This window comes from Fusarium phalaenopsidis (genome assembly GCF_050370095.1).
Source record: "Fusarium phalaenopsidis strain FUZ10S chromosome Unknown contig_32304, whole genome shotgun sequence".
Taxonomy (NCBI): Eukaryota; Fungi; Ascomycota; class Sordariomycetes; order Hypocreales; family Nectriaceae; genus Fusarium; species Fusarium phalaenopsidis.
Window position 1 is genome coordinate 3623847 of NW_028145404.1, and position 25666 is coordinate 3649512.

The 25666-nt window shown below is 54.5% G+C and overlaps 9 protein-coding genes across 9 annotated transcripts; 5 read left to right on the plus strand and 4 right to left on the minus strand.

Annotated features, from left to right (window-relative positions):
* Positions 1-184: 184 nt before the first annotated feature.
* LRP88_10380 (uncharacterized protein) lies at positions 185-794 on the plus strand (the record flags this gene model as incomplete). The annotated part of the gene is made up of 3 exons (XM_083246843.1): positions 185-355; positions 421-686; positions 743-794. The coding sequence occupies 3 exons, from the start codon at positions 185-187 to the stop codon at positions 792-794; spliced, it is 489 nt and encodes a 162-aa protein (XP_083097956.1).
* A 1060-nt stretch (positions 795-1854) lies between these two features.
* Positions 1855-2497, plus strand: LRP88_10381 (uncharacterized protein; the record flags this gene model as incomplete). Its single annotated transcript, XM_083246844.1, has 3 exons — positions 1855-2015; positions 2093-2377; positions 2428-2497. 3 exons carry the CDS (start codon positions 1855-1857, stop codon positions 2495-2497), a joined length of 516 nt encoding a protein of 171 aa, XP_083097957.1.
* A 452-nt stretch (positions 2498-2949) lies between these two features.
* LRP88_10382 (polyubiquitin-binding protein UFD1) lies at positions 2950-4209 on the minus strand (the record flags this gene model as incomplete). Its single annotated transcript, XM_083246845.1, has 3 exons — positions 2950-3771; positions 3828-4151; positions 4207-4209. 3 exons carry the CDS (start codon positions 4207-4209, stop codon positions 2950-2952), a joined length of 1149 nt encoding a protein of 382 aa, XP_083097958.1.
* Positions 4210-5128: 919 nt separating this feature from the next.
* Positions 5129-6535, plus strand: LRP88_10383 (U5 snRNP complex subunit LIN1; the record flags this gene model as incomplete). Its single annotated transcript, XM_083246846.1, has 1 exon — positions 5129-6535. One exon carries the CDS (start codon positions 5129-5131, stop codon positions 6533-6535), a length of 1407 nt encoding a protein of 468 aa, XP_083097959.1.
* A 4408-nt stretch (positions 6536-10943) lies between these two features.
* Positions 10944-12076, plus strand: LRP88_10384 (type I glyceraldehyde-3-phosphate dehydrogenase; the record flags this gene model as incomplete). The annotated part of the gene is made up of 3 exons (XM_083246847.1): positions 10944-11072; positions 11133-11817; positions 11874-12076. The coding sequence occupies 3 exons, from the start codon at positions 10944-10946 to the stop codon at positions 12074-12076; spliced, it is 1017 nt and encodes a 338-aa protein (XP_083097960.1).
* Positions 12077-13380: 1304 nt separating this feature from the next.
* Positions 13381-15782, minus strand: LRP88_10385 (uncharacterized protein; the record flags this gene model as incomplete). The annotated part of the gene is made up of 2 exons (XM_083246848.1): positions 13381-15193; positions 15271-15782. 2 exons carry the CDS (start codon positions 15780-15782, stop codon positions 13381-13383), a joined length of 2325 nt encoding a protein of 774 aa, XP_083097961.1.
* A 2027-nt stretch (positions 15783-17809) lies between these two features.
* On the minus strand, positions 17810-20206 carry LRP88_10386 (uncharacterized protein; the record flags this gene model as incomplete). Its single annotated transcript, XM_083246849.1, has 1 exon — positions 17810-20206. One exon carries the CDS (start codon positions 20204-20206, stop codon positions 17810-17812), a length of 2397 nt encoding a protein of 798 aa, XP_083097962.1.
* Positions 20207-21348: 1142 nt separating this feature from the next.
* On the plus strand, positions 21349-22880 carry LRP88_10387 (RuvB family ATP-dependent DNA helicase reptin; the record flags this gene model as incomplete). Its single annotated transcript, XM_083246850.1, has 3 exons — positions 21349-21357; positions 21414-21640; positions 21689-22880. 3 exons carry the CDS (start codon positions 21349-21351, stop codon positions 22878-22880), a joined length of 1428 nt encoding a protein of 475 aa, XP_083097963.1.
* Positions 22881-23223: 343 nt separating this feature from the next.
* On the minus strand, positions 23224-24854 carry LRP88_10388 (uncharacterized protein; the record flags this gene model as incomplete). The annotated part of the gene is made up of 3 exons (XM_083246851.1): positions 23224-23537; positions 23587-24799; positions 24852-24854. 3 exons carry the CDS (start codon positions 24852-24854, stop codon positions 23224-23226), a joined length of 1530 nt encoding a protein of 509 aa, XP_083097964.1.
* Between the last annotated feature and the right edge of the window lie 812 nt (positions 24855-25666).

Sequence of the window (25666 nt, forward strand, 5' to 3'; positions counted from 1 at the left end):
CCTTGCTCTGATTCCTCTCGCTCTATTGTCATTCACCTTTTCCCACCACCACCCCTCTTCCAAACTTCACCTCCAATCTTTACTTCCCACTTCTCTTCCCCCACTACCACTCATCTCTTATTCCTCTCCCATCAACCACCTCTACCATCATCCCGACCCTTCTCCCTCTTCATCAAACATCATCATGTCTGGAAAGCCATCGCGTGGTTGGGATGCCAACTCCCACGAGGACCTCCTCTTGACCCTGCTGGAGGAGATTAAGCCCTCCCGAGCCATCCTCATCAGCGTTTCCGAGCGGATGCGCGAGAAGGGTTACTCGTACTCCTTTGATGCCATCAAGTACCACACCCCCTCGGTTGCTGTTTCTCTTATCGCCAAGCACACTCCTGTCTGACACCAAGCTAACCCATCAACAGCCAGCACGTCCAGAAGCTTCGCAAGAACCGCGACACCAACGCCAGCAACGCCCTCAGTGCCATCCAGGCTGCCGGCGCCGGCTCGGCCACGACCACCCCTCGCAAGAAGGCCACGACCACTCCCCGCAAGCGCAAGAACGCCAAGAACACGGCTGCCGAGGAGGACGACGCCGAGGACGAAAAGATGAAGCTCAAGCAGGAGAACGACGACGAAGGAGGTGATGAACTCGGCTCTCCTTCTCCCATGAAGCGCGCCAAGAAAACCCCCAAGTAAGTCTGGACAGGTATACACTTCATCTCCTGTTCACTTGCTGACTACTTGGCAGGCCTGAGTCTAAGGATGAAGAGCTCGAAGCAGGGATCGAAGGAGACGTCTAATTCTCTTCCTTGTGTCGCTATCAAGTAAGCTTACTCGTCCTTTTCTCGCAATATACCGCCGCTGACTTCCTTGTAGTTTGGTAGTGGAGAGAGTCACATGGATCGATCCAAGACTTGTATTTGGACGTTTGTCCCCCTCGCCATCTTCAGATCAACAGGGACTGCGCAGGACACGTCTCGCCCTTGAGGATATGCTTTCTATGGATGGATGGATGGCGGGCTTCTAGGCCTATGAACGAAAGCGCGAGAAAACATGGTAATGGCACAGGCACACGCCTCTGGATGTAACAACAGGATTGCCATATGAGGCGATATCACGAGATTTCTATCACAAATTGATGACATGAACGACAACCCTGGACTAACTTGCACTTTGTGATGTCTGACTTGGCGGGTGCTGCTATCTTGGACGAGCAGTCCAGCACTTGATTCCCCATGAACGGAATAGGGGTATTTTGATTTCCACGAAATGGGTGCCGAATTGGCTGCAGACTGCGTAGAATCTCTTGTCGCTCATTCAGTGCATAGATAATCACGCGTTCAAATTGAGCGGATTCTACAATGGACATTTATCATCCATAGTGAGAACCAGATGCACCCACAATGGTGAGGCGAGAGGTGATATTACTCTACCTTGAATCCTTTTCTCTAACAATGCACCATTACCTATGCCATCACTTAAAATACCATGATGGGGATTCAATGAGTATACAATGCTTTATAGGGCAGTATTAGATTATTCCCAAATAATCAAGATGGTGTTCAAATATCAGGCTTGACAGAATTGGCACTGATAACGAGTATTCTAACATAACTGTCACTGACAATAGGCAGCCGAGCTCTCTTCCCATTTACCTTATTCACCATTTATCCTCACTTCCTTTGACTTCTACTCTCCCTCTCTCTTCCATCTCCCTCCCTCCTCTAAAATCTTCACATTCTTCTTTAAAACCTTCATCCTCCCATTCCTCACCAACACTCTTCATCCTTTACCTCTCACACAACTCTCTCTCTTCCTCTCTCTCCCCACCAACAAGCAACAACTCCCACCCTCTTCATCATGCCTCCCGCCGAGAAGAAGTGGGACGCCAATGCCGAGCGCGACCTCTGCGTCGCCGTCATCATGGGCGCTCAGGATGGCGATCGCATGCGCTACAACTGGCCCAAGGTGCACAGCGCCATGGAGGCACTGGGCTACTCCTTCACCAAGGATGCCATCTCGTAAGTTTCTTTCATCTTCATTCTCTCCCGCCTCTTTGAAGCCCCATCACAACCAATCGTTACTCACCACTGAACAGCCAGCACTTTAGCAAGTCCATCATGCGCGACTTCAAGGCCCGCCATGGCGACACCACCAACGGCAGCGCTTCCAATCCTACCTCCGTCCCCAAGAAGGCAACCCGAAAGCGCACCACTCCCGCCAAGGGTCGCATGAAGAAGGTCGCCTCCGAGGAGGACGACGACGACGAGACCAACGACCCCTTCGCCGACTCTCCCCTCGCCAAGAAGGTGAAGCGCATGCAAGAGGATGAGGAGAAGGACGTCAAGCCCGATGACGTGGGTAACCGTAAGCGTGAGCGCAGGTATGTTTCCACCTTTCATCTGTCCAGCACCAGGGACTGACTGTAGACAGTGCCACTGCCGCCAGCCATGAGGCCAGATTCGAGGCTTGGCTCGATGCTAGCAAGCAGGAGGAGGTCTAGGCTCTCACTGCGAGGTATAGGCATTTCTAGTTCATCTTTGAACCAGCTAGTCTGTGTATTTGAGGGGCCATGACGCTTTGGGGATTTCAGCAAAATTGTAGCCTTGGGAGGGCTGGGCAGGAAGATACTCAATGCCACTATTAAATGGAAAAGGATTCATGATGATTCTTTCGTGTGTGCCGTATCATCGTGTCTCCTATAAGTTGAAGTCATCAGCAACAGGTCGCAAGATAGACGTTGTCCGTCTGCTGCCAAGCTGTAAACCACCGCTAACACTGTCTCACCATTACCCAAATCATCAAATGGCCAATCTCCGTCATTCATATTGTCGCGGAATTCGTAAGCTTCCGGCCAGAATCCTTGAAGCTACATACACAAGTCCCCATCCCAAAGATGACAGCCGTGTCCGATACCCTCCAAAACGCCGCTCAAAATACCGAAAGTGTCACTGCTTATCTAGGTCGTCGACCATCAAGTCGGTTCCCCTCACTAGTGCCCTTCTTTTCGGGCGCCTTGGACTTGTCATCTCCTTCGCCCTTTCTCTTAACTGCGCCTCGGAGGGTCTGGCCCTGGCCGGCAAAGTGAGGCCTGTTGACGTTCTCCTTCTCTTGCTCCTTGTCTGCTTCTGTCTTGACCGGCTTAATCTCATATCCAAAGAAGAGCTTGTTGGGTGGCAGACGGAGAGCTGCCGGGGCGCCATCGCGTCGCTTGGGCAGTCCCGGGATGTCTACTGGGACAGGCACAGGAGTCGCCGGCTTAGGGGTCGAATTCTTGCTGCCCTTCTTCGCCAACTTCTGACCCTCTCCCAGGAAGTTGGTGATGTTGCTGGTTACTGATGGGGCCATGGCGCTGTAGTTGATGGCTTGGGCCATGGTGCCCTGGCTGTGTAGCAGACCTCCAGCAGGAACGCCGCCGCCTCGTGTGCTCCTCGGGGTGCTTGTGCCACTCTTGCGCTCGGGCTCGACGTATCCGACAGGAGGGGCAAACTCTACCGACACGTCCGTCTCGATCATACTGACACCCATCTTGTCCGTCTCGGGCTTCACGTCGAGGACAGCCACCTCGTACACTTCGTCGTTGTAGGCAAAGTTGAAAACGTCACCCTTTGTCAGGGTAGCAAAGTTTCGGAAGGCCTTCTCCAGAACAGCCTTGGGGTCGCTGATCTCGAGAAAGCTAACAGACTGCGGCTGCAGCTTGACCATCTTGGCCAGCTCCAGGGATGTGGTCCGAATCTGAATCATATCACCAACGTCCATGCCCAGTGTTTCCATCATCTGTACCAAGTCAGTTCCCGGCTCTCTCTAGAGCGTATAGCGAAGGAGGACAGTACCCATTGCGGAATGTATGCTCGACCCTCCTCTGCGATAAACTCCAACACACCCGCATGCGAGTGCTTTCCCTTCTCGCCGTTGATCAACTCCATCAGCAGCGGCCACTGAACGTGGAGCTTGGACACCTTGTCAAGGGCCGAGGGAGGGAGGATGATCTTGGATCCATAGTTGAGCTCCGGTCGTTCGGCTCCGGGTGCCATGATGAGGGGATAGCATCGATAGTATTCGTCGAAGCGTTGCACGATGGGTCGTCGTCCATGGCGAGCCATGTTGTAGAGGTGATCCGGATTAGCGGGATCATACCCGCGGCCAAGGCCTGAGTACTGCGGACTCGTTAGAAGCTATTCGGTGCCGATACGGGAAGTCTAAGAGACATACCATAGCGACGGCTGCTTTCTCGTGGACGGATCGTTTGGTGATGTGGCGGGGCCAGGTTCGAGGTATTCGGGAGCGGTCAAAAAAGGATCGATCGAGACTGTGCCAGGCTCGGATATATAGGACGATTACTCTCTCTGAATCAGCAGAGGCGAAGAGGGAGTGTCGGTTGGTGACTGCGTTGGCTTGTGGGTTTCAAGGTTAAGTAAGAAAGAGCTTCTTGATGGTGGTCGCAGGTGTCTCCAAGGACCACCATCACTCACGGTAGGCACAGGCACAGGCTCCTGCCGCGTGGGGGGGTGGAGGCTGCGGAAACGGCAGAGGCAGCTCTTGGATGACGCAGTTGGGGCAGGCTGACAAAAAGAATGAACGTTGGTAATTGGTTGAAGAAATAAACCAGCATCTTTATTGGGTTTTTACTATTTATACGTCTAGTTCTTAATGTCACCTAGGCCGATGACGCAGACTTTTAGACCGTCTTCTGTTTTGTCTAAAGTACTGTGAATATGAGAACCTGCCTTGTAATGAGAGAATAGACATTCCAACCACAGGCCAACATTGATGGTAAATATTTCGATTTAAAGAGTACAAAAAGAAACAGTGAATATTATGGCTCATAATGCAGAAGCAAAGAAAGCCAAATACAAAACACTAGGCATAGGATCCTCGGTGTTTCTGGACTCGTTTCTTTGTAGACATTCTTGAATCCCCACCCTGTAGCAGCCTGGATGGCTGTCACTGCTCCAACCAGCATAGCGCGTTTGTTACCCACCAGAGACGGGCGCCAACGTCCAAGCTCCTTCAAGCTTTCTACTTTTGTCAAATTCACTTTGCGCCTTCGCCCCAAATCATCCATTTCCTTTTCCTACCACATTCACATTTCCAGGAAGCAGCTTATTCACGTATCCCCTGTCCCATAGCGACAATGGCGTCACGCTACTCGGCTGCGCGACCCAAGCGCGACGGCGAGAACTTTGCGCGAACTCACCACAACGAAGACGGCTCCGACTCCAAACGGGTCAAGTTTGACGTTCGAAACCCCTCGACTCTGGCCCCTGATGCCCGCGAAGATGATGCAATCCTCGATGCCGATGTCATTGGTGGCTCTGCTGCTACGAAGCGAGGTGCTGTCAACCTTGACGGTTATGACAGTGACTCGGACAACGAAAACTTTAACGCCCGAGCCGAGAGTCGCAAACGAGGCAATGTCAATATTCTGGAGCAGCTTGACAACTACGATGCCACCAGTTCTGGCCCAGCTCCGGGTGCTGCTGCCGATGACGATGACGACGATGACATGTTTGCTGCCGACGACGATGAAGAAAAGGAAGCTCCCGAGGACGGCGACTTTGACAAGAACGGTCGCAAGAAGGACAAGGTCCGTTTCCTTGACGATGATCAAATCGTCGGGCAAGAACAAGCAAGCAGGGACAAGGACCAGATTCGGCTCGACAACGAAGCAAGTAGCGACGACGAGGAAGACGTGGATCTGGCTATCCAGGAGGAGGGTGTCGACGAAGAGGTTGGCGCAGGAGGGCTTAAGAGAAATGCTCCCAAGGTCGAGGCGTTTAACCTAAAGCAAGAGATGGAAGAGGGTCAGTTTGATCAAGACGGCAACTACGTCCGCAAAGGCGGCGACCCCGACGCCGTTCATGACAGCTGGCTCCAGGGTCTTAGCAAGAAGGAGATGAAAAAGGCTGCGGCAGCCCATGAGAAGCGGGAGGCTGAGGCGCGAAAACGACGTATGGACGAAGACGAGGTTCTCGTGTCAGACCTCCTCAAGACTCTGATTCTCAATCTGGACCGAACAGAAACACCGCTCGAGGCGCTGGCCAGGCTTGGCAAGAAGCAAACAAAGCCCAAGAAGATCCCCAAGTGGAAGCTCAAGAAGATGAACAAGGGCGCTGAAGGCATGGACGTGGACGACAGTGCTGACAGCCAAGATGCAGAGCAGCAGCGGATAAAGGCTTCAATTGATGCCATCACGGATGCCGCAGACAAGCTGCTAAGCCGGGACCACGAGGACATTTACGATCAAGAACGGGAGCTCCTCGTCCGAGAATATCGCAGAGAGACTGGCGAGGATTGGGTGGAGCCGGAAGAGGCTGACCGGGATCAGGAGGGGGAGGGGCAGAAGACGGCGGTGAAGCCGGGGACGATGTGGGAGTTCCGATGGGTAGATGGACGAGACGGAGGCGCCAGTCAAGGACCGTACGACGGGGCTACGATGAAGGCGTGGCAGGATGCCGGATACTTCCCAGAAGACGCGGTCGAGTTCCGAGTTGTGGAGGAGGGCCGGGAATGGAGATCGCGGGTCAAGGCTTTTGAATGAACAAGATTGCCACAGGAGGTCAGCCGAGGCATTGGATATCGGTATGCCGTGTTAGTGCGGGCGAAGCAGGCACTTTGGTGCACCAGGCGCCTGTCTGATTTGCCGCGAGACAGCTGGGCTGGGGCGATGGGCAAGTTCCAGGTTAAAAAGGTGCAACGGGCTTCCAACATGTTCCAAAGATGGACACCAACCGGCTCTTCTTGTGAGCATGTGGGTGCTCGGCCAACCAAGTGCATGTGTACATGGAGATGGACCGTTCTGGAGACGCGACGCCATGACGGCTTGTGGAGCCCGTTTCGCGTCGAGAACTCGAGAGCCCACTGAAGAGGCATGAATGCATGACACCAGACGGACGGCTGCGACGTTGTGGCTATTGGTTTGGGGCCGGGGAGAGCCACGTTGGATGGACGGCGGGCGGCACCTTGGAGCGGCATCTGCGACGGACATGCGACGACGAGCATGCGGGCCCCCGGCGAGGCGTGGCCGTTAGCCGGGGTCCTGGATTCATGACGGTCAATGGTCAATTGGCATGATGGTGCATGATAGATGCCGCGGGACGATGACGAAGGAGGGGGAGGCTAAGAGCCGAGACGGCCTCCAAGGTGCTGGAAAGGGCTGACGCTGGGCAAGGACTGGCAGCTTGGTTCCTGGGGATCCCGATGCGCGGCCGGGGGGCGGGTGAGGCCGGGCGAGTGGGATCTTGAGGGGGCACGAGGGCTGAGGAGGCTGAGAAGCCGGGGCAGGTCCCAGCGTGGAGTATGAACGATGGAGAAGCCGGGGGCCCAAGGTGAGGTTGGATGGAGCTTGAATGGGGTTGGACGGGGGAAGTTGGCGACTTCATAGGCGAGGCTTGAGCCGACCCAAGCCCGTGATCCCGTGATGCTCCGGCGCGTGGAGCGGAAGCCGGGGCCGCAGCCGTAAGGTAGGCCGTAGCCGAGCGGTTACCGTGGGAAAGGGCTGGAAGGGGGGAGCGGCCGGCGGCAAACGGGCTGAGTCGGAGGGAGCAGGGATATTTGGTAACAAGTTGCACCTATGCATGCATGTAAGTGGTGTTTGATGATCGGAATAGACTCTAGACAGTGATCACTGATTCTCGGCGCCTTCGTCATGGTGTCTGTGTAGCATCGGACGTTACCATGTGGGTGCCTTGGTAGGCGCCGAGCAGGGCCTCAAAGTCGAAGCAAAAGATAATTCTTCCGGTGAGCAAGGTGAAGCAATTCATGAACTGATGTTGGCATCGACGACAAGCTATCTGTGGTCTAGCCCAGATTCAAGCTAGATGCGCCCAGGATTAGAGTGGAGGGATCGAGCAGGAGGCTCTGTGGAGGCGAGCGCCGTCTGTCCAAAAAGGGACAGGGGTTCGGTCAGGCCAGGTCGATCTTAGGTGAGGATCCTCGGTGAGATTAGAGATTTGGAAAGAATGAGACCACGTCCACAGACAGCGAGGGCCGTGCAACGCAGCCAGCCTCGTCTCTGATGGGGGTTCAGTCGTCCTCGGGGATCGGTACGCCCCCCTGGGTGTCTCCAAGAGAGGTTGTCACAGATAAGCGGCATGAGGTGAGGCGGTGGGCTTTTGGCGATTGAATTGACAGATGGACTGACAAAAAAGACCAGGGTGAGAGGGAATTGATACGGCGTTTCGATGGCAGAACTGCGAATGCAGTCGGTCCGTCAAGGCCCGTGGCCTATCAACGGCCCGACACAGGCCCGTCTCGGTGAGCTGTTTGTCCATGATGGATGTAATTTCTGATAGCCAGGCTCACAGGAGAGCTCAACAATTTGAGGGTATGGACCCATGGCATGTCTGAGGGAGGGAGCTCTGATACAGAGAAGAGTCATCATGATTGAGGCCCTAGAGGCCTCACCTCGACGGGATAACAGGGTGGTCATGTCTTGTCTTGTCTTGCCGCCACCGAGCAGATATCTTGTTGCTACACCTGTGGCCGCATTAGCTGCAATAGGCATCATGGACTGCTACCGTACGCAACCAAACCACAGCGATTGTAAACAAGTTGACCAAGACTGTATCTCAATAATAGCTCTCAACACCCCCCGCGACCCAGAACATGCTGTCGCCCCGCCGCATTGCGTAAAAAGACGCAACATGATGGTAAAGCCCGCAGCTAGAGTTGAGCGAAGATCAGGTACTAAACCCTCTTTGGGGCCAAGCCGTCTCAGTGGTGAACTTTCTAGCTCAGTTCTCCGGTATAAGTGGGCAAGGGCGAAAAAACGTAATAACCACGACAGACAGAGATGGAAACACGTCGAACACCAGTCGAGTTGAGCAGATAGAGAGGAAAAAGGTGAGGCGGAATATGATATCCCAGGAGGAATACTGGGACAAACCGTACGACACGCCGGCGCGGTGAACAGGGCGCCCCGAGCTTTCGGGAGGCGAGAGAGAAAACGTGGGTGCGTGCTACGGCGGCGGTAGGCGCCGGGGAGCCCGGCCGTTTGTGAGGATGGATTGGATGTCGGGCTGCATTACGGGAAGCACATTCGCATAGGGATGGATACTGGGATTGGGGATATTTAGGCGGTAAAAGGCAGAGAAACCGTAAAGCACAGACAACGGTGGAGGGATCATAGGGAAAATCAGGCAAGAAGGGCAAAAGCCGGGGCCAGGGAGAGGGACGATGAGATCTCATCGTCGAACGCAAGGCGTAATACCTACATATCGGACGACGTCGTCTGCCCATTCGGCGAAGGTTCCGGGGCCTCCCCCTGGGCGAATGCACGTTGGCGGTTGTCGTCGTCGTCTCGGTGCGGCGTCGTTGTCAACTCCCGGGCGCAGAAGGCCTGTGCCTATACGGTGAGTGATACTGCAGTGGGCGGCAAATATCGAGACATTCAAGGATGGATGGATGGATGGATGCGATGGAATGGAATGGGATGCGTGATTGATCCTTGTCGCTTGCTTGCTCATCCCCTCCAGGATGAAAAATGATGGAGTGAGGTGGCGGCACCTCCAACGCCAGGATCCATGGAGGGGCAGAAGAGGTACTTGGGTTCCTACCAGGCCCGCCTCGTGTTGGGAGGTACCCCTCTGGACGCATCACCCCACCAGTCAGTGACGCCAATTGCTGGGTACCTCGAGCTCTGGCGGGGTCTTTTTTGTTGTAATCATGGGCGATGGAGAGAATGGATTCACGCTGTAGAATGGGTGAGTGAAAGATTTCATGGAGAAATGAAAAAAGACGTAAACATCGGAGTAATACCATCGAACTAGTCGCGGCAATCAACCTCCAGTACTGCTCAATGCAAAGGGCGCACTAGACAGCTTGGTTAGCACGGTAGTAAGGCTGGGCTGGGAATTGGTCATGATGCCTCATCTGGAGTTAGCACCTCTCACCTTCATTTCTCTCAGCAAGTCCCTCACACCCTCCCTCTCACCCGATATTGGGAATATGGGGCCCCCCTGCCAGCTATGGATGCTGCTATTGCTGTCCAGTTGCTGTGCTGCTGCCCCTCCCATGCCCATCTTGCTCTGACACAGCCCACGCCCCTCCCCGCCCCCTCCCCCTCTGAACGACGGACGGGAGGGACGGAGAGTAACGGGGGGCGTGGGAACAAGGGGAATGCGTCGTGTCGTGTTGTCGCTCTGTCTGGTCTGTGTGTGTTCGTGGGATGGATGAGATGATGTGGTGGTGCCTCGTTAGAGGTGTGGACAGACCGTCTGGACGGGCGAATGGCCGCAACTGATAATCCGGAGCCCGGAATTCATATTTGTACTTCTAGTCCCCTCCTCCTCCTCAAACTCGACTCTTTTTTCTTTCCTTCTCTTCTCTCCATACTCATCACCTTCAGTCAACAACAACCTCAAGTATGTGAACCTCACTTCATTCTCCCTGTCCTACCCTGCCCGCACCTCCATCACAACTCAGTCGACATGGGCATCATAACATGATGTCTACCTGCCTACCCTGCCTACCCTGCCTTTCCCACCACCACCTTGAACCGTCATATCATTTTCCTACCCATCACCTTGATGATCAATCCCCGCTTCCGGCGGGATCCTGCTGGCTACTCACCCGCTTCCTCCCCTCCGAAAGACCGACGCGACAACGATACAACGACACGTCAATCGGGGGACGGGATGTCGGGCCTGGGCAAGCAGAAAACATGAGAGCTCTAGCTCCTGTTTAGCTGCCCCAGCCAATTGCACTCTGCCCCTCTTTCCGGCGACGTCTGCCCCCTCCACAAACCCCAGCAGGCATCTTCCCTCCCCTGGCAGAGCTCTTTCAGAGCCTGGCATGTGGCGAGCGTTGCCCGGCTAGCGTCATACAATATAAATTACCCCGCCCCCTCACCTCACCCAAGCTTCACTCTTTCGACCCAACCCATCTTCTTCTTAGCTGGTCAATCTAACCGTCTTTTCAACAGAAACATTATCTCTACACTACTCAAAATGGCTCCCATCAAGGTCGGCATCAACGGTTTCGGTCGTATCGGCCGTATCGTCTTCCGCAACGCCGTCGAGCACCCCGAGATCGAGGTTGTTGCTGTCAACGACCCCTTCATTGAGCCTCACTACGCCGTAAGTCCTTGCCGACGAACACGATATAATCATCAGCCAAGCTGACCAACCTCTCTACAGGTCTACATGCTCAAGTACGACTCCTCCCACGGCATCTTCAAGGGTGAGGTCGGCAACGAGGGCAACGATCTCGTCGTCAACGGCAAGACTGTCAAGTTCTACTCTGAGCGTGACCCCGCCAACATCCCCTGGGCTGAGACCGGCGCCGAGTACGTCGTCGAGTCCACTGGTGTCTTCACCACCACCGAGAAGGCCAAGGCTCACCTTGTTGGTGGCGCCAAGAAGGTTGTCATCTCTGCCCCCTCTGCCGATGCCCCCATGTACGTCGTCGGTGTCAACCACGAGAAGTACGACGGCTCCGCCGACATCATCTCCAACGCTTCTTGCACCACCAACTGCCTGGCTCCCCTCGCCAAGGTCATCAACGACAAGTTCGGCATCGTTGAGGGTCTCATGACCACCGTCCACTCCTACACTGCCACCCAGAAGACCGTCGATGGTCCCTCCGCCAAGGACTGGCGAGGTGGCCGTGGCGCTGCCCAGAACATCATCCCCTCCAGCACTGGTGCCGCCAAGGCTGTCGGCAAGGTCATCCCTGAGCTCAACGGCAAGCTCACCGGCATGTCCATGCGTGTCCCCACCGCCAACGTCTCCGTTGTCGACCTGACTGTCCGCCTCGAGAAGGGTGCTTCTTATGACGAGATCAAGAAGGCCATCAAGGACTCTTCCGAGAACGAGCTCAAGGGTATGTTTTCCACTGATGTGACATTCTACGACGTAGAGCTAACCATGACTTTACAGGCATTCTCGCCTACACTGAGGACGATGTTGTCTCCTCTGACCTTAACGGCAACACCAACTCCTCCATCTTCGATGCCAAGGCCGGTATCTCCCTCAACGAGAACTTCGTCAAGCTGGTCTCCTGGTACGACAACGAGTGGGGTTACTCCCGCCGTGTCCTCGACCTCCTCGCCCACGTCGCCAAGGTCGATGCCTCCAAGTAAGCGTAGATCGCTCAAGGGGCTGGAAGCAAAACCAAACCTAATTCGCCGTGGCTGGCCGGCCACCCGCGCCTGCCGCGTGTGTTAATGATTCAAAGAGACGAAGAAAGTAAAAAAATACCAAAACTCGATCCTGGGAGAAATATCGGAGGGGGTGTAACCAAGATGTTGGCATCGGCTCAAGTCCCTTACTAGGCAGAGTGTCCTTAGTATAGCCGTGGACAGAAAAAAAAAATATAGATCCATCCCTCCCATTGAGATGATGTTTCCCTCTGCAATTCCGTGATGATTGTATATCTTGACTGTGATGTTGTTTCTCGTCATAAATTCTTGCTACCCCGCCTCTGAACGATGTTGGAGATCGCGTCACATGTCAGCCCCACTCGATCGGGGACATGGGGGCAGGCAACTTCAGTCGATCAAAGAAAGGCCCTGGTCATGATCAACTCCAACTTGTACAAACATGTACCATCACCACATAATCCCAGAGACTTTTCGAGGTATTTTCTTCATAATCTTGGCCTTGGTTTCACTACCAATACATTGCCAACCCTTGATTCCTCCACCAAGCCAAGAGAATACTCTTCGTGTCGTATGCCTCCATTTCCGCAGCCCATGCGGATTACATGCCTGCCTGCCTACCTGTTCCATGATATCAAGTTCCTCCTGAGATGCTTTTCATGCGTACCTCCCTCCCACTGCCTCTCTCGTTCCCTTGGATCGCTTATCTCCTTACTCCTCGAGTCTCCTTTTTGACCCCTCAACTCCTCTGGCACCCTCCTCTCCTTCCTTGCCAAAAACAAACAAAAGTCCGTGGTGAAACACAGACACTGAATTCCCATGTTCCCGTGAGTGTGATGAAATAAAATAGATCGCTTTCCGTTTTGATCCGGGGGATATCATTGTACAAATCAAAAAGTCTTGCTTCTCATGAGGGACGTTGGCCGTCAGAGGTCCAGCGAGAATGCAACAAAATCTCAACAAAATTCCAGCCCAGCGAGTTGAGAATGATGACCATGCAAAAAGAGCTAGCCACATGGGTAATGGCGTACTCTCAATGCTGTCGATGCGCTCTGTACCTCAATGCTGCTTCTCTCGGTACTGCAATGCCTATGCTTGGTTTCTGCGCTGCCGATCAAGTCAAGGCTGGTGATAAGCCCTCTTCCGGGGAAGCCCTCGGTGTATGTCTGCTGCGAGGAGCAGATGGATATTGTAATGGTGGTCGTAATACATGTAATCAAGTCTTAGTCGTAGAATAACTGTAGTGTATGCTCTGTGCGAGGGTATGCGAAGTCTGGGGTGTCTGGTCATCGGCTGACTCTGATGCTGGCCTCCCTGGGATTGAACTCGGGAGTCCAATCAACATTCTCGTCAACACACCACTGCCGAATGACACGCATCGATGCCTGGCAGACCTCGTCGACAGTAGACCAGGGGGTGATGTCTGCTCGGAGGTTGGAACTGTCAACTGTGTCGTAGACCTCGCGCACCGTGGGCCAGTTGCGGAAGCGAGTGGCTTGGTGCTGATAAATCTCCTCTTTGGAGATATGCTCAAAGTTGCTGAATGACTTGATAAACTCGTCCGCCGCCACAGCCTGCAGTATCAGGACAAGGGCAAATATCGGTGGGTATCGCCGCGAGTCCCGACGTATCTCCTTTGAGAGGTAGTCGACCATCTTGATCAAGCTGGACCAGCCGCTTGGATCACACGGCTTGCTCTGTAGGTTGCGACTGACGTTGAGGAGGTGGAAACTGGTCATAAAGGCAATGGTGCTCTCCACCGCGAGGGCAAAGTACTTCTTGCGGTTCGACTCACTAGCCCGCGAGTCACCGGCAGCAAGCTTCATGCTATGCTTGTTCGCGACATCACCTTCATGCTTAAGTCGCCGACCCAAGTCTGAGAAGCGAATATGTTTTTCATATGCCATCCGGGGATCGGCTTTGTCGCCTCGGGGAGCATCAGTACCGTTGGTGGTTGGACGATCTGACGATCCGGGGGGTACAGGCGTTGCGTTAGTTATCTCGCCAGGGGTATGAGCTTGTGAGTTGCTCGAGCTGACACGGGACATGGCAGTTGTGCCCTTCTTGGACGGTGTCGAGGGCGGCGGTGGGAGACTCGAGACGGACGGCATACGGGGTCGTTTGACAGCTATTGTGTCACCCGTGTTCTCAGATGTGACGGGACGCTTCTTGGCCTGAGCAGGTGGCGCCTCAGTGCTGACCGAGCGCTCACGTTTGCCGGCTGGGAGGGCTAGGATTCGTTTTAGTGTCTGGCGCATGCGTTTGGATATCCGCAAAGTCACAATCAACCGCTTCCTTTCTTTGCTGCCCGAGGCTTCTTCCTCTGGTTCGACAGGCGCCTTTCTGGCCGTCGTCGACTTCGATCTCTCTTCGCTCCGCTTCTCAACTCGCTCGTCCTTGTCTCTGTCATCTCGCGCCTTCACATCTGATACCTTGGCAGAAACCTTTCTTCGGGAAAGCTCTGCTTCCAGGGCGCTGGGTAGAGTTGGGGAGAGTAACGCGGGTAGTCGAAGAGGAGATTTTTCTTTGTTGGCGTCGTTCTTTGCCTTCAGAGGAGGTGGCGGGTCGGGTTTCTTGGGTTTTGTCGGCCGTGTGCCATCTACGGCGTCCTCTCGGGCCCTCTTCTTCTCTCCCTTATCGGCCGCGTTCTGGCTGTCCCAGCTCAAGTGCAGTGGCGATAGTAGAGGGGGGACCGACGATCGCGAAGATTGGTCGATCTTGGTCGGCGTGTTCTTTGTGCTTCCTGAGACGTTGGGTCGGACGCCATTGACTGAGTCACCCCGTGCGCGCCCAGCTGGCGAGGGATTGCGAGCTGCAGCAGAAGCATTGGAGCTTTTGAGGAGACTGCGTCCATTAGTGAGCGATGAAGAGCTAACCGGTTTGCCGTCTCGAGAAGAGTAATCGGAAGGCGCCAGAGAATCACGCTCCTTGCGGCGCGGGGGTTCGTCGCGGGAGGGTCGCGGCCGGTCCTCGGCTGCACGAGGCAGGTCTGGCCTATGCCGTTTCTGTAAACGGTGGTCGTCGTCAATATTGGCGGAACGCTTTCTGCTGTCTGGTGATACGGGCCGAGGCGGAAGCGTTGGCGGTTTCGGAGGTAGTCTGCAAGAACATCAGTACATGAGCCCTCGGGGCGCCGAACCCAATCAAGGCACAGAGCTGCAACAAATATGTCTTACCTCATGTCAACAATGTTTTCTCTGTGTTTTTGTGGTTTAGCGTCGAGAGAAGGATGAGAATCCCTTGAGCGATGGGGATCGGGTTTCCTGATCTCGTGAATAGACTTGGAGTCTGAATGTGCGCGCTCGACATCTCGCTTTCGGGCGCTGGGTGGCTCTGGGGTGGTGGTGTCAGAGGCAACACCCGAAGTCTTTTTATTCTTGTAGTCGCTGAGCGACAACTTCTTCTTCTCGCCGCCGCCCTTTGCGAGGAGGCTCACATCGCGAGGGGGCGGCTTCTGGGGCTCGACACGCATGTCGTAGTATGATCTTGTGAGGAGGACACCGCGGTCGGCTTCCGACACGAGTGTCGAATACTGCAGACGGGTGTTTTCCCATTCCTCAGGGTTCTTCTGTCTGGATTCGTTGGCGGGAATGTGGTATCGCCAGTCGGGGGAGTAGGAGAGGTGGTGAGGCTTCTCGGGCAGGATGCGCTGGGTGAGCTGCTGGACCGTCTTCGCCGCGGCTTCCATTGTTCGTGGACGTGGGCATGCCGGGAGGACGAAGACGGGCGGTGCGAAGAGTGAAGGTGGGCGATCGCAAGTGACGCGCGGGGGGACGTGGGTGTAGGCGTGGGAGCCGCAGGGAGATCGAGAACGCGACGACAGCAGCGAGGGCGGTGGATGCGAAGGTGACGAGGGAGTGTGGATGCGATGATCTAGGTCGACGAGACGCGAAACACGAAAGTCGGGGAGTGCCTCGGCTGAGCGATGGCGGGCGTTGATTCGCCGGTCGTCGCGATGGTGATGATGATGCTGGTGGTGATGGCGGACTTGACGGGGCGGCACGAACCAAACCAAACCAAACACACAGCAAACCGGGGCCGAGCGACGAGTCCAGTCGCAAGACGATGGCGCGCTGGGGAAGGACGGCGCAGTGGATCAGAGCCCAGAAGCTCCGTGTAGGGGCCGACAATGGTATGGGATTGGACAAAGAGAGCGATTGCACAGGGGGATGAGGAAGAAGGGAAAATATGCAGGTAGCGAGCGTCGTTGATGCGGCTCGCGATGGGGATGAACAAGGTCAGTCACCCCGTACTGTACCTGGAAGGAGTGGTCTCGGTCTGGCCTCGTCTGTTGAGGTCGGTCGCTTTGTTTCCCCCGGATCCAGAGAAGGGCGAGGGCGTCCAGGTGGAAACAGGAACCCGACGGCAGGAAAGACAAGGGGCGTGGAGGTGCAGGTGCTGAGTGCCCAGGCCAGGCCCTGTAGCGATAGAGTTGTAGCGGCAGTGGTAGCGGTAGATGGCGGTAGTAGTGTCAGTGTCAGCCAGTGACGGACTTTTTGTGGCTCCCTCAGGTCTGGGCAGGTCCCGTGTGGTGTGTGGCTGAGGGGGAGTGCCGGCTGTCTCTGTCTCTCACGTTTTCTTAGCGGGCTATTGACGGCATTGGCGTGAGCCACGACAGGGCGCGCGCTTGGGGTAAGCACGTCAGTCGAGTTACTTACCCTGTGATGACGGACAGACGATTTGAGACGGAGAGTGCTGAGATTGAATGATGATGATGATGTTTTTGTTGTTGTATATGTTGATGGGTCAATCAAGGTTTGGTTTGAGGTTGGTGAAATACACGGAAGGAGAGAAAGGCTCGGGTGTATGCAGCACGAGAAATGGCTGACTCGTTGTTTGTCTGGTCAGGCACAACGCGCGCGGGCATTTACAGTGTTAACCCAGCGCCAATGTTCCATTTGAGGCAGAAAGTGCGCCGACAATAAAGGATCAAGGAGACGAAACACTGTTACCTAGGTTCCATCCCAAAATGGTACATTCTTCTCATCGTCCGTCCGATGCTCTATTATTATTATCCCCATTGAGTTTATGCGCCTTCCACCTCTCACACATTGGCGATCGTCTCACCTTTCACATCACACACCATCTTCTCTCCTCGAACCACACATGCAGCAGCACTCGCCCATGCACCCATTGTCTTGGTAGAAGAGCTTCTCTGCTCACGTGCCCTGTCAGGTCTGCGCTGTGTTTGCATTCATCAGAGAAACACGGGCTAACATCTTACACTAGGGACCTAACAAAGACGGCATCAGAAACCCTATGTGCGCAATTCCACCTCTACCAGCTCATTGATCAGCCTAATCCTATTACGCCTTCACTCCCGTCGTCGCTTCCCCTGCATCCTAATGCGCATCATTCGGCTCCGAGCCAGAGCCGCCTTCGGACCCGCTCAATTCTAACCTCATCTCACATCCCCGCGTTCAGAGTCTCACTTGCATCCCTACGCAGCTGCTCGAGACAGCAAGAAACATGGCACAGAAACATACACTTGGTTTGTCCTACAGTCGACAATGCTTGAATATTCACGCGACGCCGTATTCATGATGAGGGTATATGCCTTTCTGCCAATATCCTTCCTTTTCCCAATTTCCTCCTCAGCCTCTTCCAAAAAAGACAGCAACCATAAGCTACCATGGGAACGCCAACTCGAGGCTTCGCTCACACATACCGCCGCCACACTCACACGTCTCCAACAAAAAAAAAGCCACCCCGACCTCAATGGTTGCCGTTAACCACCATCGGGCTCCCGTTAGTCACCTTGCGCTTCTTGTTGGAACCTTCAGGGTCGTTGAACCGTTTCTCAATCGCCTCAACCCGCGAGGAGATGTTGTCAAGCTGACCATGGACGTGCGTCGGTACATGAGCCTGGATCTGCTGCACCACCTCCCTATACCAGTTCTTGGTGCTTAGGTTGTTAGCCCAGTCGCTGAGATGCGTCAACTGCATCTGCACGTCGTCGAGCCCTCCCTTGGAGGCACCGCGCACTGTCTCGAGTTCTCGACCCAGCCCGGCGATGTTACCCCGGATTGAGTTTATCTCGACAGCTTGCTCCTGAAACTTCTTATCCAGACGGCCCGAGAGTTCCTCAACTCCCCTCTTGCCCGACTTGCCCGAGTCGTTCGACTCCACGGCCCGTTCAAGTGCTGAGACCCTTTCGTCCAACTTCTTGATACCTGCCTCAAGTCCCTTCACCCTGTTGCGCTCTCCATCGATGACTTCCCCAAATCCATTGGCCAACTCTCCGAGTTTCGCAAAGAACGCCTTCCTTAATATGCCCTCCACTCCCTGGACCCTGGTCTCTATAATTTGCAATACTTTCTCTTCTGCCATAGGTGTCTCAGAAGACCTAGGGCTCGCGCGCGTCTGCGACTCCCTTATCTTAGGAACCTCTGCAACAAGTTTCCTCAAGTCCTCAGCCGGTGGCATCTCATCGATAAGACGTTTCAAGTCTCTGGGCACTGGCGGGTCTTCGACAAGTCCCCTTAAATCCTTAGCTGGTGGCAATTCTGCCAGAAGCTGCTTTAGTTCCTCGCTCGGCCATTCCGATGTGATAGTACGTAGCGAGGCAACGTCCGCTGCTAAGGATTCTTGCTTCTCTCCTTGCTCCTTGATAGCGGACCCGAGAGAGGATACAATGTCATCAAGAGACTCTTGCTTTCCCCCTTGTTCCTTGATAGTGGATTGCAATGAGGAGACATCCTCGGTTAGAGAATTTTGTTTTTGCTGGTATTCCCCTGCGATTGTGGCCTGGTCCTCAAGCATCTGCTTCAGTTTTTCCACCTTGGCCACAACCTCATCTGCATCCTTGGTCGTAAAGTACTGAGAGGACTGACTTTCTGACTTATCCTCCAGTCGCTTAATGCTTTCAAGGATGGGCTCAAGCTGGCCTTGAAGAGTTGAGACCTTGTCGTCTTGTTCAGCTGTCTTGACCTGATCTGAGATGTCGACTTTTGCAACAGGTGCTGATGCAGAAGGTCCCAGGCCAGCCAGCTGTTTGAAATGATTCTCGGTCGATTCCCGGAGTTTCTGTAATGCCTGTTCATCGGATGATATCCTCCTCTCGAACTTCTCATCCATTGCTGTGATGCGGATACCCTGGCCTGTGTTGATGCCCTCGAGTCTGCGCTCGAGCCTATCGAGCCTTTCCTCCAAGAGCTGATTCTTGCGCTTTTCCTCGTCGAGATTATCCTTCAACTCCTGAACCTCAGACCCGTTGGTTTCATTCTGTGTCTTGATTGACTCCCTGACTTTGCCAATTTCGGTGTTCAACTGTGTGTTAAACAATGTAGAGGTCGACTTTTTTAGTTCCGTGAGTCGCGCATCGAGACCAGGGAATGTGCCAATTTGTGGCGACTGTGCACCTGGTTGACTGTTGGGGCTCGCGGCCTGTGGCTTCTTCAAGTAGGTATCGAGAGCTGACTGCAGTCTATAGTCGGCCTTCTCAGTCTGATGCTTATACTTGGCTCGGCCGATCTCACAGCTTTGCACTTCTTTCCGGAGCACTTCGTCCACTGACGCGAAGTCTGCAGGCCTAGTAGGCGTGCGCTCCAGGTCAGCTCTGACCTGCTTGAGTCTCGTCTCTACGCGATGCAACTGCATGCGACAGTGGACGCTCTCGGCCAGTAGCTCTGCTAATGGCTTTGCATCAGAGGCGTGCATGCGCTGCCCAGATGTGCCGCCTGCTGCGGACGACGGTGTCCTCGACCCTGTCAGGCGCGAGTTAGCCATGGCCTTGTCGTGTCCTTGTCCTGGCATCAGTGTATACTGACCTTGGTCAAAGGCATTGCTGGAATTTCGAGAGAGGGACCTCTCGACAGGAGATATGACAGAATATTCATGGGCCGTTTTGTTGTCCCTTTCTGAATCTCTATCTCTGTCCCTGTCTCTGTCCCTGTCCCTGTCTCTGTCCCTGTCTCGCGAGCGCACCGATTCGTCTCGTTCGTATGAGCCACGCCTTGAGGAAGGCTCTGGCGGGGAGCGGTGGAATCTATCCGAGGTTCGATCGCGGTAATCGACATCTCTGGATGTTCGTTCACGGCCGTCGCGGCGGTCGTAGTAATCCGAGGATCTTCGGCGATCGTTGTTACCTGGTCGCCTATATACGCCCGCCATCGTGGCACTGACAGTGTATTGGGGGCGCCAACATCCGGTGAAGCAATGCGAATTAAGGCGAAGATGACCAAAGAAAAAGGTAGGGAGATTGGCGGTGCAATAATGAATATTTGGGGCAATATCTCAGGAACCTGATACAGTGGGGGAAGGATAAGGATTAGATGCGCGCTAGATGGTGGGCGTAGCTCGAGCAACGATAAACGCGTCGCGCCGTGGAGAAAGTTTGTATAGAGAAGAATCCAGAATGTAGGAAGGATCTGTTTATGATCGCAAGGGGATCAGCAGCGCACGGAGGAAATTGGATGGATGGTGATGTGATGGGAGAGAGAAAAGGGAGAAGAGCAAACACAGGACAAAGAAAGGTGGGAAGCGTTGTTCAGTGGAGGTGGGCGGTTTGCGAGTTGGGGAGCGAGCGAGGCAGGCGCCAACTGGCCGCCACTGCCAGTGCGGTCCCTCGCACCTGCTGGCATCCATCCAGCGGCCCCTCCCTCCCCTAGCCGTCATGGAATCATCATGGAGGAAGCTGCGGCTGGCTGCTTGTAGAATCGTATGAGAGCAATCAGAGAGTGGGAAGGTGCATCTGGGCTTGTCATTGCCGGTTAATGAGGTTTCGAGTAGGTTGCCGTGTAATCTAATTCGGCTAGCCTTTACTGTAGGTAGGTAGGTAGTTTCCATTGAGACCGCTTTCCACAGTACGTACTATTACAATAGTGACATTGTAAACGAGCCTAGAGACCCTTGCACAGGCAAGCTGCATGTTGGGCTCCGGTCTGTGGAACAAACAACGCATGGCGTTTTTGTTTCTCCAACAGGTGGAATCCCCAGGGTTTCACAAGAGGTTTCTATTCCATCCGCAACGTCAGATGGGGTACCACGCTTTTCCGTGCACAGTGCACTGGTCATTGACTTAGGTATTCCGTAGGTAAGAGACATCCATTTGGAGCTTTGGAGATGTGGCGGTGCGCGCTAGAAATGTGGCGCAGCTAGGCGCGAGCCGCGTGCATGCCTTTTTTTCCCAGGTGCAACAGCCAGGAGCTCGCGAGCTTCCAGCCTCATCCTGCTGGCTTCCTCTGTCATTGACACAGCCTTGCAACACAACCCTTGATAATCCCAGACATTCTTTGCGCAAAACACGCGACAAGATGGCTGCTGTGAGTATTGCGACTTGTATTAATATGCGATTGAGCGCTGACGATGGATACGATAGCCCGTGATGACCGTGTCAGAGTCCAAGGACCTTCGAGGTCTGAACCTCATCGCAGCCCATTCCCACATTCGCGGCCTCGGCGTCGATGCTACAACCCTAGAACCTAGAGCTGCCTCTCAAGGTCTCGTTGGACAGGAGAAGGCGCGGAAGGCTGCTGCCGTTATCCTCCAGATGATCAAGGATGGCAAGATTGCTGGCCGCGCAGTTCTCATCGCCGGTCCTCCCAGGTTGGTTCAGCGTCATTGTTTTTGCGACGCACGCTGATATGCTTCAAGCACCGGAAAGACAGCCATTGCAATGGGAATGGCGCAGTCTCTCGGCCCCGATGTCCCCTTTACAACCCTCGCATCGTCAGAGATCTTCTCCCTTGAGATGTCAAAGACCGAAGCCCTTACCCAAGCCTTCCGCAAGTCGATCGGCGTCCGGATAAAGGAGGAGAGTGAGATCATGGAGGGAGAGGTTGTGGAGATTCAGATTGACCGCAGTGTTACGGGTAGCGCCAAGCAGGGCAAGCTGACCATCAAGACGACCGACATGGAGGCTGTTTACGACATGGGCAGCAAGATGATTGATGCCATGACCAAGGAGCGCGTCATGGCTGGCGACATCATCTCGATCGACAAGTCCTCCGGAAAGATCACTAAGCTCGGCCGGTCCTACGCTCGGTCACGCGACTACGATGCTATGGGCGTCGACACCAAGTTCCTGCAGTGCCCTGATGGCGAGATCCAGAAGCGCAAGGAGGTGGTGCACACTGTTACATTGCACGAGATTGATGTTATCAACTCGAGGACACAAGGCTTCCTGGCACTCTTTTCGGGCGACACGGGAGAGATCCGCAGCGAGATCCGAGACCAGATCAACACCAAGGTCGGCGAGTGGAAGGAGGAGGGCAAGGCCGAGATCGTTCCCGGCGTCCTCTTCATCGACGAAGTTCACATGCTCGATATTGAGTGCTTCTCATACATCAACCGAGCCCTGGAGGACGACCTGGCGCCTGTGGTGATCATGGCCAGCAACCGGGGCAACTCGCGCATCCGCGGCACTGATTACCGCAGCCCTCACGGTCTGCCTCTGGACTTCCTCGACCGAGTGGTCATTATCAACACACACACGTACAACCCCGAGGAGATTAAGCAAATTCTCTCTATCCGAGCACAAGAAGAGGAGATTGAAGTCCACCCCGACGCCCTTGCGCTTCTGACCAAGATCGGCCAAGAGGCAGGCCTCCGATACGCCAGCAACCTCATCACCACGTCGCAGCTCGTGTCGGCCAAGCGGAGGGCCAAGCAGGTCGAGATTGGCGATGTGCAGCGCAGCTTCCAGCTCTTTTATGACCCGGCGCGCAGCGTCAAGTTTGTGAGCGAGTCAGAGAAGCGGCTGATCGGCAACACGGGCGCCGTGGACTTTTCGGCTGCGGGTGCGGCACCGGCTGCGGGCAACGGCGAGAAGATGGATCTCAGTTAAATTTTGTCGGCAAGTAGAGCCTGGCGTTTAAGGGAAATTGGGACGTGGACGCGTGCGCGGAGTGGTCAAGGGCGTGTGTGAAGTGTCAGGGATAATTGTACCATACTGATCTGGCGTAGAATGGGATCCGCGCGTCTAAAGCTATAAAAAAGAGAGTTCAAGAAAGAAAGAGAATGGTCATTCTTCTATGGGATATCAAAAATACATGGTCACATATCTCGTGGTGTCATTAAAGGGCATACCATGTTGCTCCTCCTTGCCCCTGATTATCTGGTATAAGTCCTCCAAGAACGCCCTTCGTACATGTTTTTCACCAAACATATTCCTCTCCTCATTCGAAACCTCATGCCACTGGTTCTGCGTCATCCCAATCATCGCCGTCGTTCGCTGACATGGTCAACCTGCCGCTCTGGTAGTAGAACAGGCGAACATTGTCCTGCCATCCTACAGCCGTGATGCCACTTGCCGGACGACCCCGCGCATTGTCATTGTTTGACGTCCAGTCTGCTTGGGCACCGTTTCGAAGATATGATACGATAGTCCCGGATGAAGGATTCGTGTAGAAGACGCGGTACGAGTTTAGGGAAGGGATGTAGGTTGCGTCAAAGAATACTGATGCTCGCCAGGAGGAGCCGGGCTGGTCATCGACGACTTGAGCTGCAAGGAGTAAGCAAGGAGTCTTGTATCTGATACGCAGATGACTTACAATCATCGGAGCCAAGGACATCGGCATAGTTGAATGTCCTCATCCACCCCGTCGAGTTAGCAACAAAGAAGACGTGTATATCAGTCGCATTAGACCTCGTAGCCGCAATAGAGGAGCCAGGCCGGACACCGCCCATAAGGTTAGACCCAACCCATCCTTCAGCGTCAGCATCGTCGCCGTTGAGGGCCCAGATATTTGTCCCGCTGGCTTGGAAGTAGACACGGGTCGAGTCGTTGCCTAGACGTAGCGCTGCCAGCTTGGAGTCTGGGTGGACGCCGTTGGTGAGGTTTGTCGAGATGATGGAGTTGGAGGCGACGGCGCAGGCTGCTGTGCCGCTATTCGCAGTTCCACCAGCTTGATTATCATCATCATCGTCTTCGCCGTCATCGTCGTTGTCATCATCTCCATCATCATCGTCAGCATTGAGGTTTCCGCAGTTGAGAGTAACTTGTGCGATCTGCGTCTCATTGTCTTCCGTCGTCACGTAAAACAGCTGAGTAGTCATGATAGATGAAGCGAGCCTGAGAGTAGCTGCAAGAGGCGTGCCGTAGTTGGGCTCGATATCCAGGTCAAGAGTGTGCTCGGCGCCTCCATCGTCGTCGTGCATGCGGCGGTAGAGAATGTTGGTCGTGTTGAGGTCGTTGTAAAAGACCTGAAAGTTCTCGTCGTCGTCGTCTGCCGCGACAACAGCCGCTAGGAAGCGCTCGTCGGCATCAATCGGACCCGTCTTTCGAGGGACAGGGCCAGTGTCTGTAGTGGTTGGCGTTGAATCGTCATTGCCGTCTCCTCCATCTCCTCCTCCTCCACCACCACCTCCATCCTCTTTGCCGTTGTCGTCGCCCTTGTTGGCATGGATGCCACCTACTGTACCACCGACGGCGGCAGCGACCAACATGAACATGATTGCAGCAAGCACAATCAAGAACTTGCGCCTCTTCATGCCAAAGATTCTGCGAGGGCCTTTATCGATAGAGTCTGCTGCCTCTCCGCCCCTGGTTCCTACACCGGCAGCCCCAGCCATGTCTTTGGTTTCCTTTTCTCCTCCGGCAACCTCCTTCTGCGCGTCGTCATATGTTGGAATCATCCCGGGGTCTTGTATGTCGCTCACGACCTTGTCGCGCCCATGAGGGTCGACTTGAGTGCCAGTGACCACTTCTGGTAGAGAGTGATCCGGAGGTGGATCGACCACTGTGGGATATCTCTCATCGTCGCGCTGAGCCACAGTTAGTTTGCGTATAAAAGAAAGATTGCGACAGAGGATATACCATGTTTGATTCGAGTGTCACAGAACAAACTCGTTGTGCAACAATGTACGAGCAATCCTATTCTCAAGCAGGTAAAGACCGAGGAATTGGGTATCGTCCTGCCCCATTAGAGATCGCCATTTACAACGTCTGCCGGACTCAAGTAGACGGGCTACGGGTGACATTTTCAATAAAAAACTTGCGGGGGGGCTCGCCATGGAAACCTTGATACGCGGGTGGGTAGTGACATTGATCAGTGTGTTAGTCGAGAGGACCAGTCTTCCCCCCCTGGTAGATCTACACAGCCCTCTGGGCGGTCGAACATGTATGGCTGGAGCTGGCCCGAGCATACGTACTCGTTTGCTTGGCTCTGGACTTGGCTTCCTCGCAAGCTTGCTGGGCCTTGGTCTTGGGAACTTGGCAAGCGAGGGAGGCTTAGCAGAGAGGGGACTGTCAAGGCTTGCTCTAGCAGAAAATGTGCAGAGAGGATGTTTCAGGACCCATCTTCTGTCCCCATATCTTCGATCCGAAGGATTCTGGTGGTGTGACGATCCCTCTCAAGGCCACGACGACCCTGTCTTGGCGAGGCGGGTCATTTCCATCCCATGTGGCCAGCCAGGCAAGACAAGGCTTCAGCTCGCAGAAGTGCCGTGAATGGAACATGATGGACGATCACAATGACCTTTCTGTAATTGTATAAAACTTATGGTTCTGTCTCGACTCTATTTGGGGATACGATTTAAAAAGAGTTGGATGTGCTCGAATTAAGGTGTGGCAGGAACAAGGTTAGCGCGGGGAATTAAGAAAACGTCACTTTCCCCCGGTTGCGTCGCCCT